Genomic DNA, 15,543 nt, shown 5'->3' with positions numbered 1-15,543 from the left:
CCAAAGCAAAGAGAACAGTGCTTTGATTCCTAGCAGTACCTATCCAAAAGATAAAACAAAATGAAAAATACTTCGAATACTTTTATAAATTATATTCTATATCTTTTAGAAAAAAAATTGATTGCATTTATGAAATCTACATTTAACCAGTTAGTTACAGGGCCTCCTCACCTGGAACAGTCAGCAATAAAAGCTTAAGCACTATATTTATTTTATTGTAGTTAATATTATGATAGGATTTATTTCCATTTATTTCAGTATTTATTATACTGGTACATTTAAAACCTAGAAGAACATGCATTTCTCATAGAACTACTATAATCACCAACAGAGAAAGAATGGATGCTGAGCCTGTTTTGCAATCAAATGAATAAAAAATACCTAGTATATAGTTGACTCTTAGCAAATAGTAGCTGCCATCATCACCTTTATCATATCCTCTCAGAGATTTGCCAATTAAGTGAAAGAAAAGCCCCAAGTCAGAGTTCAAGAGAAAAATGTCTTCAATGGCTTTCTTCTCAAGTACAGAAGAAGCTCCTCATCTGACGGTGGTATTATATCCCAGTATAATATTTTCAAGTTATGATGGGTATAGGTAAAAAATGCCGTTATGGCCCTAACTGGTTTGGCTCAGTGGATAGAGCATCGGCCTACGGACTGGAGGGTCCCAAGTTCGATTCCGGTCAAAGGGCATGTACCTTGGTTGTGGGCACATCCCCAGTAGCGGGTGTGCAGGAGGCAGCTGATCGATGTTTCTCTCTCATCAATGCTTCTAACTCTATCCCTCTCCCCCTCTGTAAAAAATCAATAAAATATATATTTTTTTAAATGCAGTTATTATACCTACATCACCAAACATCATAGCTGAGCCTAGCCTACCTTAAATGTGCTCAGAACACTTACATTAGGCTACCGTTGGGCAATTATCTTCAATTTCAGCGCAAGAGTAATTGCCTTCCTCTTCTTCTTCTCACCAGAAGCAGGAGACACAGATGGGCGTTTTGCACAAGTGAAGGGATGGGAAAACACAAAATGCAGTGCCAGCACACAACCCGGCACACTGTAGAGCAAGCATGTCAAACTCACGTATGGAGGCCGCATGCCTCCTCCAGGTGCAAGATTGACATGCTTGCTGTAGAGTATCATTGTTCACCCTCACGATCACGTGACTGATGGGAACTATGCTCACTGCCATTGCCCAGCATCACAAGAGGGTATCATGTATCATACCCCATATCACTAGCCTGGGAAAGGATCAAAATCCAAAATTTGAAGTACAGTTTCTACTGAATGCATATCAGTAGAAACCGTCTTTACATAAAGTCCAAATATCCAAAGTCAAACCATAGTAAGCTGAGGATTGTCTGTGTTCCTCTGAAATATCCATCATGATATCCTCAAGAACAATGTTACACAACAATGCAATAGTTGCACTTTTAAGAAACTTCATGTTTTCAAAAATAACCCTTGTTTCAATGGAGAAAAGTTGGGGTAGGAGAGAATAATTCCCAGCTAATGATAACTACAGTATTTCATGCATGAATTTTAATAATAAATGAAGTAATCTGAGTTTTAACCATATTTTATTTTAGCTAAAAATAATAAATTGGTGGTTCACAACTGACAAGCACCAACCTAAATGCTTCCCAGCCCTTCAACCCACCCAAGTCTTCTTTAAACAGCTTGAAATTGTGTTGGAAACAAAAATCATAACCAGGAGGGGGTTGAAACTGCCCAAAAAAAGACCTGCCAGCTAAATCTTCAGAAATGTAAGAGAATATCTGGAAAGAGGCCTAATATACATAAAGAAGTGAGTATAAGACAAAAATGGCATTTAAAATCAGTGAAGTCGTGAGAAATTAAGAATGACTAACCCCTGGATTACTATTTCAGGAAAAAGTAAAATCAAATAAGATCTTTACATAATGAAGCCAATCCCTAATCATCTCTTTACATACAAATTGTGTTATAAAAATTGAGTCTAAGAGACCTCTGCTATCGTAAAGATACTTCCATGATATTCACAAAGGTGATTTTTCTACAGTATTCACTTGTCAAGAAGAAGCAAAGCAAACTATATATACTGTAGGCACTCTGTCCCATATCCTAAAACACCTTCACTAACTAAAAAAACAATCCTATTTACCATTGCAACAAAAAAATTAAGATACTTAGGAATAAACTTAATGAAGGAGGTAAAGACCTGTACTCGGAAAACTACAGGACATTGAAAAAAGGGATAGAGGAAGACATAAATAAATGTAAGAATATAAATATACCATGTTCGTGGATTGGTAGGATGAACATCATTTAAATGTCCATACTACCCAAAGCAATTTATAGATTCAATGCACTCCCCATTAAAATACCAACAGCATATTTGAAAGACCTAGAACTCTCCAAAAATTAATATGGAATTAAAAAAAAAAAGACTCTAAATACCCGCAGCAATCCTGAGAAAGAACAAAGTTGGAGGGGTCACAATACCAGATATCAAGCTATATTACAAAGCTACTGTTCTCAAAACTGCCTGGTACTGGCACAAGAATAGACATATAGACCAATGGAACCAAACAGAGAACCCAGAAATCGACCCAAGCCATTATGCTCAATTAATATTGACAAAGGAGACAAAAGCATACAATGGAGTCAAGACAGTCTCTTCAATAAATCGTGTTGGGAAAACTGGTCAGATACATACAAAAAAATAAACTAGACCACCAACTTACACCATACAAAAAATAAACTCAAAATGGATAAAGGACTTAAACGTAAGATGGGAAACCATAAAAATCTTAGAAGAATCCACAGGCAGCAAAATAACAGGCATATGTCATAGCAATATCTTTTAATATATTTTATTGATTTTTTTTTTAAAGAGAGGAAGGGAAAAGAATATAGAGTTAGAAACACTGATGAGAGAGAAACATCGATCAGCTGCCTCCTGCACACCTCCTACTGGGGATGTGCCCGCAACCAAGGTACATGCCCTTGACCGGAATCGAACCTGGAACCCTTCAGTCCGTAGGCCGACGCTCTATCCACTGAGCCAAACCGGTTGGGGCCATAGCAATATCTTTACTGATACAGCTGCTAGGGCAATGGAAACTAAGGAGAAAATAAACAAATGGGACTACATCAAACTAAGAAGCTTCTGCACAGCAAAAGAAACCAGCATCAAAATGAAGAGTGCTCATTGTAAGGGAGAACATATTTGCCAATAATACATCTGATAAGTGGTTAATTTCCAAAAAAAAAATATAAAGTACTCATACAACACAACAAAAGGAAGGCAAATAACCCAATTAAAAAATGGGCAGATGACCCTTAAAAAGGATATACAAATGGCCAAGAGACATATGAAAAATGCCCAATGTCACTAATCATCAGAGAGATGCAAATCAAAATGACAATGAGGTACCATCTCACACCTGTCAAAATGGCTATCATCGACAAATCAACAAACAACAAGTGCTGTCAAGGATGTGGAGAAAAAGGAACCCTCGTGTACTGCTGGTGGGATGCAGACTGGTGCAGCCACTATGGAAAACAGTATGGAGTTTCCTCAAAAAATTAAAAATGGAACTTCCATTTGACCCAGTAATCCCACTTCTAGAACTATATCCCAAGAAACCAGAAACACCAATTAGAAAGGACATATGCACCCCTATATTCATAGCAGCACAATTCACCATAGCTAAGATCTGGAAACAGCCTAAGTGCCCATCACCACATGAATGGATTAGAAAACTGTGGTACATCTACACGATGAAATACTATGCTGCTATAAAAAAGAAGAAACTCTTACCATTTGCAACAGCATGGATGGAACTGGAGAGCATTCTACTAAGCGAAACAAGCCAGTCAGAGAAAGATAAATATCACATGATCTCACTCATTTGTGGAATATAATGAACAATGTAAACTAATGAACACAAACAGATCTAGAGACAGAGAAGCATCAAATAGACCATCAGATCTTAGAGGGAAAGCAGGGGGAGGTAGGAGATCAACCAAAGGACTTGCATGCATGCATATAAGCATAAACAATGAACACAGACACTGGAGTGGTGGGGGCATGTGCCGGGGTCCAACCCCAGCAGGTCCAGGGGTTCCCAAAGGCGTAGACAGAGTCGGCGAAGAAGGAAGGACATGGAGACAGCGTTCAGTTGATCAGCAGCCTAGCCAGGATCTCCAGCCAAGTTCTGGTCTCAATCTCCAGAGAGGTTCTGCTTAGGATCTCCAGCCAGGTTCTGTGTCCAGGTCTCCAGCCAGGTTCTGTAGCCATGTTCCCTCACTAGGTTCTCCAGCCAGGTTCAGTCACCAGGTTCTAGTCAGGTTCTCTTGCCATGTTCTATAGTCAGGTTCAGTCCAGGATCTTTTGCCATGTTCTCTCCATCGAAGTTCTTCTGTCTCCAGGCTCCGTGTAGGTTCTGTCTTCTGAATTCTGTGTTCTAAGTTCTGTCTCTGAAGTTCTGTCTTGTTACATCTGTATTTATACCAGTTGATTCAATCCTATCAATCTCTATTACAAAGGTTAGGGCGTTTCTTATCTCCATTCCAGGGAGTAAAGATTATGTAGCTTAAGCATGATTGTTCATAGTTAAAGTGATTAATTACCCGCCTGGCACTTAGTTGAGGGGTTTATTCCCTCCCTAACTTCAGGGGAAAATCCCTACCTGGGGATTCAACTTTTCTCGGAGAGGTGACCTTGGTTAAAACACAGCGCCAAGAAGGTGAGCAAACATATTAAGAACCGTATGCCATATATGCCAGGTCCCTTGAAACAGCAAGGATGGACCAGCTCCCGGCAAATTCCCCCTTTTTTATTTTTTAAAAGCAGGCATTAAAAAGAAAAACCTCAAATGCTCTCTTATATCCATTTTAAGAGTAGGATTGGCACTTTCCGCTATTACCTGAGTCCTGATCTATCATCCCAGGGAGAGCTTGCCAATCCTGCACTTTCCCAGGGTAGAAAGGCTGTAGTGGGGTTAAGGATAAGGCTCCTTGGGCCTACCTTCTCCCATGCCATTACATTTACCTTTCCTTCCTCAGAAAAGCATGGACATACTTCTTGTATAAAACGTTCTGTCTGACTGGGAGTAACCTTAATTCCTCTGCTAGCAAGCATATATGTTAAAAGATCAATAGAGTCTTTTTTCTTTAGACTCAGTATGGCACATCTTCTCAATCTAAGAATCAATACAGAGTCTTCTTTCTTTGGACTCAGTATGGCACATCTTCTCAATCTAAGTTCTGTACTATCCACCTTCTTACCCTACTTATCCTCTATAGGGGGGTCTGTAGCACCCTGGTGGAGTCCTATCCATCCCGAGTGTGGGGGTTCTCAATGGGGGGGGGCTTACCTAGGGGAATCCTTTTCCAGGGGTTCCCAAAAGTGTGGACGGAGTCGGCAAAGACTATCCACCCTCTTCCTATGGTGGAGTACTATCCGTCCTGAGTGTGGGGCGCTTACCTAGGGGTCCCTGTTCAGGCACCATATGCTGGGATCCAGCCCCAGCAGGTCCAGGGGTTCCCAAAGGCGTAGACGGAGTCAGCGAAGAAGGAAGGACACGGAGACAGCGTTCAGTTGATCAGCAGCCTAGCCAGGATCTCCAGCCAAGTTCTGGTCTCAATCTCCAGAGAGGTTCTGCTTAGGATCTCCAGCCAGGTTCTGTGTCCAGGTTCTCTCCAGCCAGGTTCTGTAGCCATGTTCCCTCACTAGGTTCTCCAGCCAGGTTCAGTCACCAGGTTCTAGTCAGGTTCTCTTGCCATGTTCTATAGTCAGGTTCAGTCCAGGATCTTTTGCCATGTTCTCTCCATCGAAGTTCTTCTGTCTCCAGGCTCTGTGTAGGTTCTGTCTTCTGAATTCTGTGTTCTAAGTTCTGTCTCTGAAGTTCTGTCTTGTTACATCTGTATTTATACCAGTTGATTCAATCCTATCAATCTCTATTACAAAGGTTAGGGCGTTTCTTATCTCCATTCCAGGGAGTAAAGATTATGTAGCTTAAGCATGATTGTTCATAGTTAAAGTGATTAATTACCCACCTGGCACTTAGTTGAGGGGTTTTATTCCCTCCCTAACTTCAGGGGAAAATCCCTACCTGGGGATTCAACCTTTCTCGGAGAGGTGACCTTGGTTAAAACACAGCGCCAAGAAGGTGAGCAAACATATTAAGAACCGTATGCCATATATGCCAGGTCCCTTGAAACAGCAAAGATGGACCAGCTCCCGGCAGGCATGTTCTGGGGTGGGAGTGGCCAGGCAGGGGTAGATGGGGGAAAAAGGAGACATATGTAATACTTTAAACAATAAAAAAAAAAAATATGTTCACTTCAGCTTCCTGAACAGTATTCAAAAATCTAGGAGGTTCAAGTGTATACATCAGAAAAATAAGTTTAACATTTAATGCGAGTTTTGGCAAATTAACTATTTTAAAATTTTTATCAAGATTTCAATAGCTGTGTGATGGCTATTTAATTTCATCTACACTAACTGAAACCATCTCCTTGGGTTGATCTCCTTGTTTTTGTTTTGTTTTGTTTTTTATCCTCACCCGAGCATATGTTTTTATTGTTTTAGAGAGAGGAAGGGAGAGGGAGAAAGAGAGAGAAAAATCGATGTGGGAAAGAAACATCAATTGGTTGCCTCCCATAAGCACCCTGACCGGGGGTGGAACATATGACCCGGTCATGTATCCTGACCGGAAACTGAACCCATGACCCTTTGGTGCATGGGACAATGCTCAGCCAACGGAGCCACAGTAGCCAGGGCTCCATTTTCACTGTAACTGCAGACCATGCATCACTCAAGGTGTCTTCGAAAGGAAGAAAGAGTCAAGTCTTTTGAATGACAAATTCCAAAAGCAATCTAAGCCCACTAAATGTTCATATTAGCAAAGTGAAAGGAATATTTTAATGTTGAACAATTATATAGCAACAGGGATCTGGAATGCACCAAGACAATCCCTAATCCATAAAGGTCACTTAAACTGTCACTAAGTCCTTTTTAGGACGGAACCCCATAAATTTCTTTTGTGACAATGAAGGATATCACAATACAAAACCTAGCCATTAGCTAATTTTAATCAGCATTATTACACACAAGCATATGTGGGAAACTGGGTTATAAAAATAGACTCCCAATATAACTCTTCTTATTTATTTCATAAAAAGAACACCAAAAAATACTCCTTTTAATTTAAATGTCACTTAATGTGACATGCTCTTCTGATTAAGAGACCCTGGGGATTCTCATTTACAATAACTCAAAATGGAAATTCTTTTCTATCAGGAATATATTCAATAATGTACATTATTCTCCTTTTTATTGGAAATCATGCAAAGTAAAATTTATCATAATTTCTACATGAGGTTCAATGCTATTTGCATCCAAACTATCAATAATAATTTAAACATTATCAGTAGGTGAGGACTGTGTAAAGTGATAGAAAATATATATATTGGGTTTTGCCCCCAGGTACTTCACACAGAGCTCCCTAAACCCTTGTAAGTTTCAAGTATTTTTTTGTTCTAATGAGGTGACTCTTAGTGAGCTCTTGGATAGCTGCAAGATAGGGGCTAGTCACCAAAAAGACCAAGCCATGATTAGAAACTTGGAACTTTCTGGGAAGGGGAAAGGTGCTAGAGATTGAGTTAATCAATCACGCCTATGTGAGGAAAATCCCAATAGTATGGGGTTCCACCAGCTTCTGAGTTGATGAACACATCTACATGCCAGGAGGGTGGTACACCCAACTCCAACAGGGACAGAAGCCCCTGAGCTCAGGACCCTCCAGACCTTGCACTATGTATTACTTCATCTGGTTGTTCATCTGTATCCTTTATCTATATAATAAAAGCCTAAGCAACCGTTACCACGGAACCAGAACAACCAGTCGCTATGATGCACACTGACCACCAGGGGGCAGGCGCTCAAAGCAGCAGCTGCCCCCTGGTGGTCAGTGCGCTCACACAGGGGGAGCACCACTCAGCCAGAAGCCGGGCTCACTGCTGGCAAGAGCAGCAGTGGTGGTGGGAGCCTCTCCCGCCTCTGTGGCAGCGCTAAGAAGCAGCGAGCCGAGGGGTAAAGAGCGAGCAGGTGAGCAGGTCCTGGACTGCGAGAGGGTGCAGGCTGGGCTGAGAGACACCTCACCCCCAGTGCACAATTTTCGTGCACCATGCCTCTAGTCTACACTAATAAAAGAGAAACATGGTAATTGGCGTACGACCGCTACCCTTTTCATTGGCTAATCAGCGAGATATGCAAATTAACTGTCAGCCAAGATGGCGGCCAGCTGCCAGGCAGCTTGAAACTAAAATGAGGCTTGCTTGCTTCAGTGATGGAGGAAACCAACGTTCCCCATTCCCCGCCTGCGGCTGCAGGCCTCTGAGCCTGCAGTTTCAAACATTGTAACAGATACCGCGGGACTTCAGCCAGCAGATTCGCAACATTGTAAGCAAAGGCCAGAAACCTACTTTCAGCCGAGGCCTAAGAGCTGGAGCCAAGCCTCAAGCTAAAGCTGGCCCAGAATTAAAAAAAAGAAAAGAAAAAAAGGAGCGGTTGGGAACTTCAGTCACTCCCAGCCTGAAAACAGCCCTCATCCCCTCACCCAGACTGGCCAGGCACCCCAGTGGGGACCCCCACCCTGATCCAGGACACCCTTCAGGGCAAACCAGCCGGCCCCACCCATGCACCACGCCTCTACCCTATATAGTAAAAGGGTAATATGCCTCCTGGCATCGGGATCAGCGTGACAGGGGGCAGCGCCCAAACCCCCTGATCACCCTGCGGCTCTGTGTGTGACAGGGGGCGGGGCCACACCTCCCTATCCATCCTGCTCTGTTCGTGACAGGGGAAGGCGTCCCAACCCCCTGATCGGCCCTGCTCTGTGCCTGATAGGGGGGAGCTCCCCAACCCCTTCCCCCCCACGGGCCCTGCTCTGTGTGTGATGGGTAGAGCCATAACCTCCTCATCGGCCCTGCCCTGAGTGTGAGAGTGGCGGCGCCCCAACCCCCTGATCGGCCCTGCTCTGTGGGTGATAGAGGGCGGTGCCCCAACCCCCAGATGGGCCCTGCTCTGTGTGTGACAGGGGGTGGTGCCCCAACTCCCCTATCGCCCCTACTCTGTGCATGACAGGGGGCAGCGCCCCAACCCCCTGATTGGCCCTGCTCTGTGTGTGACAGGGTACAGAGCCCCAATCCCCTGATTGGCCCTGCTCTGTGCATGACAGGGGGTGGCGCTGCAACCTCCCCATCGACCCTGCCTTGAGTGTGACAGGGGACGGTGCCCCAACGCCCCAATCAGCCCTACCCTGATCGTGACTGAGGGTGGCATCACAACCTCCCAATCTCCCTGCTCTGTGCATGACAGGGGGCGGCGCCCCAACTCCCCAATCGGCCCTGCTCTGAGCCTGACCAGGGGCTGCACCTAAGGATTGGGCCTGCTCTCTGCCACCCGGGAGCAGGCCTAAGCCAGCAGGGTGTTATCTCCTGAGGGGTCCCAGACTGCTAGAGGGCACAGGCCGGACTGAGGGACACCCCTCCCCCCCCCCGAGTGCACAAATTTTTGTGCACCGGGCCTGTAGTTATATAATAAACTGATAAATATAAATTAGCGTTTCGCTGAGTTCTGTAAGCTATTCTGGCAAATGAACAAACCCAAGAAAAGGATCATAGGAACCTCACATTTGTAGCCATGTCAGACAGAAGCTGTGGGTCACCTGAGACCTATTACTTGCAATTGGCATCTGAAGTGGTCAGGGGAGTCTTGTTGGGCTGAACCCTTAACCTGTGGGATCTGCACTAATTCCAGTTAGTTTCAGAATTTAACTGGAAGATACCTAGCTGGTGTTGCAGAGAATTGCCTGGTCTTGTTTCCTAATCCCATTCTGTAATAAAAGGAGCTAGGGCTCCTTCGAGAAAGGGTAGATTCTAGGGATTGGACACTGAAGATGAACCTGGAGCCTCTTGTAGTTCCAAAAGTAAAAAACTGCTAAAATCAACCAAACAAGCCCACACTGATGGGGGTACCTCAGAGGAGCCAGATGAAAAAGCTTCAACGGCCAAAGCTAGAACAACATGAGCAACGAAGTACAGCAGTATTCGATTACAACCCAAGGTATGAAGAGATATCCATTGAGTCCACACAGATATGAATAAATGGTTGAGTAAATTACTAAATGGGAGAGAAGAGACAAAGAATGCCAAATAACTTATACAGATACTTCACCCTAAAGGAGGGGAAGCAGGACACAGAGACCTCCTTCCAAAGAGGATAGTATGGAAGGGAGGGGAACAGAGAGTAGTTTCACAGTGCAAAAACCTGACAAATGCTACTTCAGCCATTGATCAATACCAACAATCTTAAGTTCATAGTATGTACCCATAATATGATATGGCAATGGCAATTTACATCAGACACATTGCAATACAGGGAAATTCTACAGCACACCTGACCAGGACTCCTGGAAACTGTTGGTCATCAAAAACAAAGGAAGTCTGAGAAAACATCACAGCCAACAGGAACCCAATGAAACAATCACAAGTGTAATAGGAGATCCTGGAACAAAAAGAATATTAGGGAAAACTAAGAAAACCTGGATAAAGTATAGATTTTAGTTAATAACAATGTATCAATATGGATTCATTAACTGAAATTAATGTAACAAAATAAGATAAGATGTTAATAATCACGGAAACAAGATATAAGGTATACTGAAACTATACTAGCTCCATAATCTTTCTGTGAGTCTAAAATTACACTAAAAAATAAATTCCATTAAAATTAAAAAAAATAATAAGATCAACAGATCACAATAGCCAAAAAAGAAAACCCAGAACACATGTACTGCTGGTATATGAAACAGGGAATATTATAAATTTATGTCTAAAGGATGGACTTTTGAATAAGTGATGCCAGGACTACTGGCTGTTCACGTGGGGAATTACATTATTGCCTCGTGTCACATACAAATTATAGTTGGACTAAAATTCTAAATGTGCAAATCCAAGTTTTTAAAATTATTAGAAGAAAAGTTTAGTGATTATCTTCATAAAAAGAAGGGCCATATTAAGCAAAAGAAAAAAAAGCATTAACCATACAGAAAAGATTGATTTGTCTACATAAAAGTTTTCAATTTCTTTAAGGAAGAAAAAAAAGGACAAATGACTGGCCAAAAGAAAGGTGTTCAACCCAAAAGATTAATATACAAAATACAAATAGAGAAATTCTGAAAAATAAATAAGAAAATGATAAGCCAATAAAAAATGGGGAAAGGATGTGAATAGTCAATTCACAGAGGAATAAATGGCCATTAAACAAATGGATACCATATTTTCCCCATCAAATTGGTAAAAAATACATATATATAAAAACTGATAACACAGAATCTTGGCAAGAATGTGGAGAAAGGATCTTTTTTTCTTTTTTATTGAATGTTTTGGGATGACATTGGTTAATAAAATTATGTATGTTTCAGGTATACAATCTATAGCATTGTATGTTCACCACCCCAAGTACAGTCTCCTTCCCTCACCATTTATCCCCACTTTAGCCTCCTCCAACTCAGGGGAAAGGATCTTTAATGCAGTCCATGGATTAAGTGGTTTAACCACTCTGAAAAACAATTTGACAGCATCTATTAAATGTGCACATCTTTTCTACCAAAATATTAGAAAAGGACCAAAACCAGGGTTTTCATTACCAGTAGTCTGGTTCACTATATTGTGACACTATGGGAAACAATGCACTATTAGCTTAAAAGAATGAGGCAGATATATAGATAGATATATAGACACACACTCCTCCCATGAAATACCTCTACAAGGTACATTACTTGGTATAGAAATAAAGTTATAGAACAATCCATAGAGAACAATAGAATCTGTGATTTAAACATAAAGAAAAAAAATACATAAAACCATATACTTATGTACATACATAAGTGTGTAATGTACAGAAAATTCTTGAAGAACACCCTCAAACTGAAACAGAAAAGGAGACTAGGGAAAGGGTGTGTAGTAAGAACCCCTTTCCTAATTTATCTAGGCATCTTTGATGAGAGCGTTTTTACGCATTACTTGTGGAATTCAAAGTTGTTTTACTTAGTGAACTAAGCAGAAGGAAGAAGAGGGAAAAATGGTAGGAGTTTTTGTTGACAGCATTTTCCTACATGTGTAATATTGCATTGTTAGTCAGGTGACACTCTCCTGACACATGGGCATCTGCCCTTGAGTTATGCTCGCCATTGCTGTTCCCCCCCCCGGAGGACTGATAATGAGAACAACAGCAACGACATTGCTAAGCAACACTGCTTATGGCATACATGACCCCTGACAGCTAAACAGAAACTACAAGGAAACCATCACCAGCTGATGGGTACACCATACCTTGGGCTTCCCTAAAAGCAGTGTGACTCTTGGAACAAACACATCTTTCCTGCCTGACTCAAACCTTGTTGAGACGTACAGGTCAAAAATATCACAAAGCCAAGGGTGAGTCACATCAGCGTCTTATATTTGCACCAAGTGAGCCGACTATGTGTGGAAAAGTCCTTTTCAAATTCTAAATAGCCTATGTTCTTTTTCATGACTGACACCCAAATTGCCTCATAAACTATAAATACTCCATTTTAATCACTCCCTAAGTTAATGTAAGCTACACTATTTTGCATTCAATTAAACTAAGGCATTTTTGGTGAATACCAAGGCATAAAACTTAAATTCATTACACAACTATAGTAAATGTCTGATTCATATAAATTTTATCTATAATTTCCCAAGCCACTATGGAAAGTCAAATCATTCATTTTATATAGTACAACATAATGTGGGACTATGTAAAAACTGAAAGAAGAAAGAATTTTCCAGAGAAGCTAGCTACCAAGTTATGTCTTGAAAAAAAATATTTTTATGTAACTTAAAAATCAAAGTCACTTCCTAAGAAAAACTAATCCTCAGTATAAATCACAGTCAGAAAAAAACCCTTCTTGATGGATAAAAAGGAGACAAAACTTGCCCAAATATAAATGCAAATATGCTTTAAATAGCAAAGATAGTATTTGCAAGTAGTACAAATGAAAATGCCAATTAACATAATATGACACAAAATCAAATTTGTGACTCAGCTTTATAAATATTGTGGTGCCAGTAACTGTCCAGTTGAGGTAGCTATTTCACCTGGTTATAGAATGGTATTAACAGAACCGAATTCAGTCTGTTCAGTGCTACACACAGAACTTTTCTTGTTAGTCACACTCCAAGACACCACTTCTTTTGATGGGTCTTCAAAATACATGGCGTAGCTCCTCAATCCACTCACATTCTGTTTTAAAAGTTCTAGGAAGGGTCCCAGAATCTTTTAAAAGAGCTGATTCTGGGGAATCCCAGGAAAGGACTTCAAAGGGGCATTGCCCCCAGCTTCACCCTACTCCCTGAATCGGGGCAGCAGCAAGGCATTTCACACGGACATACAAGCACGAGTTTTTTTTCCCTTTCCTGGAAATCTTTATTCTAAGTATCACCAAGTCTTACAACTGATAATAATGTGAAATGTGTCTTTTTGTTTTGATATAGTCCTTTAATGACATATTTGAATAATTTTTAACTCTGGTTACAGAAAGAAAGAAAATGCAAGAATGAGATAGGAATAATGTTTTGTTTCTTAAAGAAAAAAGTGAGAAGTCTGAAGCAAGTACGGCAAAAAGTTTATACCTGTTATTAAATCTGAGTGAAAGTTAATAAGAATATCACTGGACAGCAGTCTCCCCCTTATCTGTGGTTTCACTTTCCACAGTCAACCATGGTCCAAAAATATTAAATGGAAAATTCCAGAAATAAGTAATTCATTGTTTTAAATTGCCTGCTGTTCTGAATATCGTAATGAAATCTCGTGCCATCCCTCTCTGTTCTGTTCGGGACATGAATCACCCCCTGGGCCAGTGTCTCCACGACGTAGATACTCCCCACCCGTTCGTCCCTGAGTAGCTGTCTCAGTTCTCAGAGTGACTGCCACAGTCTCACAGAGCTTATGTCCAAGTCACTCTAATTCTACTTAATAATGCCACAGTCACTTAATTTTATTCCAGTATATTGCTATAATTGTTCAATTTTTTATTAGTCCTCGTTATTCAACTCTTATTGTGCCTAATTTATAAATTAAACTTTATCACAGGTATGTATGTATAGGAAAAAACAGTACACATAGGGTTTGTTACTGTATGTGGTTTCAGGCAGCCACTGGGTTTTGGAACATATCCTCCTCAGGTAAGGGGTGACTGTTGTGTCCACCACACTTTTCTGTATGTTTAAAATACTTAACATTTTTTAAAGATATGTAAATAAATAACATTATTCCAAGAGAAATTACGAGCGGATCAGCATACACCACCACTGCCCAGAGAGGAAGCAGCAGCCAATGCCCTTTGATAACTTTTATCTTGGAAGGCTACACTGATTTTATGCCCCTCGTCTTACAGAACAAGCATGACCTGCTTGCACTTGCTTACAGCTACACTGTTTTTCACTGTGAACAGGAAAATTTAAGTAAAGATGGGAGGAAAGTGCCCTTCTTGGGTTCACATACCTGTGTCACTCCCAGGTCCTGTTGACAAGGCTGGCATGATGCAGACTGCAGGCTGGATGCCGCACTCCAAACCAACGTTCTCGGCTCAGAAAGCTGCAGGGAATTCCAGCTCCACAGCCTGCAGCCACGCTGTCTACCAAGATTTATATATCGCACAGGCCGTTTCTACAAAGAAGAGAAACAGTTTAAAATAATAATAAAAACAAAGATTACTCAATTGCAACATTCTATAACTCATATTCCAACACACTTCAGGATTTTCCAGAATTTTTTCTACATGCTATGTACAAATATTAAGTGTGAGGGTTTTCCATTTTGATGTGACATTTCTAATTAAAAAGACGAAAGTTCTTCATGGATATATCAAGACTCCCTTAAAAGATTTTTACTGTTAGTTTGAGGATGTATAGATGGAGAAAGTAGAGAAGCTTTTGTAGGCCAATATGATTCTAAAATTCCTCCCCTCTGTTAATCATAATTCTAAGTTACATTTCTAATGTAGAACAGAGATTATAAATTGTCAACAACTTATAACTAATTGTAATTTTTAAAAAGAGTTCATCTTAATATAACAACTGCAGAGTTCTCTAACTTAAGACTGCAAATAACCTTTGAAAAAATACTAGAATTGAAGCAAGATGTTATTACAGATTTACAGGAGTAAGCCTAACAATCCAAGCTAATATTTAAAAGTAAATTTGTTTAGTAAAAACTAAGCTTTGGTGTATCTTGAAAAATATCAATTTTTAATAACTATTTTAACTAATGTGTATCCCAAATTAAATAGTATAAAGGTACTACTATATAGTAGCTAAGAGCAATTACTCTAGAGTTTGGCCTAATCTCAAATCCTGGGAGCTCTGTGATCTAGGATAAGTTATTTAATCTTATTAAGTCTTAAACTCCTTGTAGGCAAATGAAGATATCAGCAATTTAAAATTGTTTGATAATTAAATATG

At 40.7% G+C, this 15,543-nt stretch overlaps 1 protein-coding gene across 8 annotated transcripts in view; it reads right to left on the bottom strand.

The window, feature by feature from the left end:
• MPP7 (MAGUK p55 scaffold protein 7) overlaps positions 1–15,543 on the bottom strand; it is a 356,856-nt gene that overhangs the window by 235,387 nt on the left and 105,926 nt on the right. For all 8 annotated transcript variants that reach the window (XM_059711505.1, XM_059711486.1, XM_059711523.1 and 5 more), the window contains exon 2: positions 14,585–14,749. In XM_059711505.1, the coding sequence (XP_059567488.1) occupies positions 14,585–14,621 (37 nt within the window). In that variant the 5' untranslated portion in view covers positions 14,622–14,749. The remainder of the gene's footprint in view (positions 1–14,584; positions 14,750–15,543) is intronic.

The sequence above is a fragment of the Myotis daubentonii genome, chromosome 1 (genome assembly GCF_963259705.1).
Source record: "Myotis daubentonii chromosome 1, mMyoDau2.1, whole genome shotgun sequence".
In the NCBI taxonomy this organism is placed as follows: Eukaryota; Metazoa; Chordata; class Mammalia; order Chiroptera; family Vespertilionidae; genus Myotis; species Myotis daubentonii.
The sequence above is the reverse complement of the archived record's forward strand: the minus strand, read 5'-3'. Positions and strand labels throughout refer to the sequence as shown.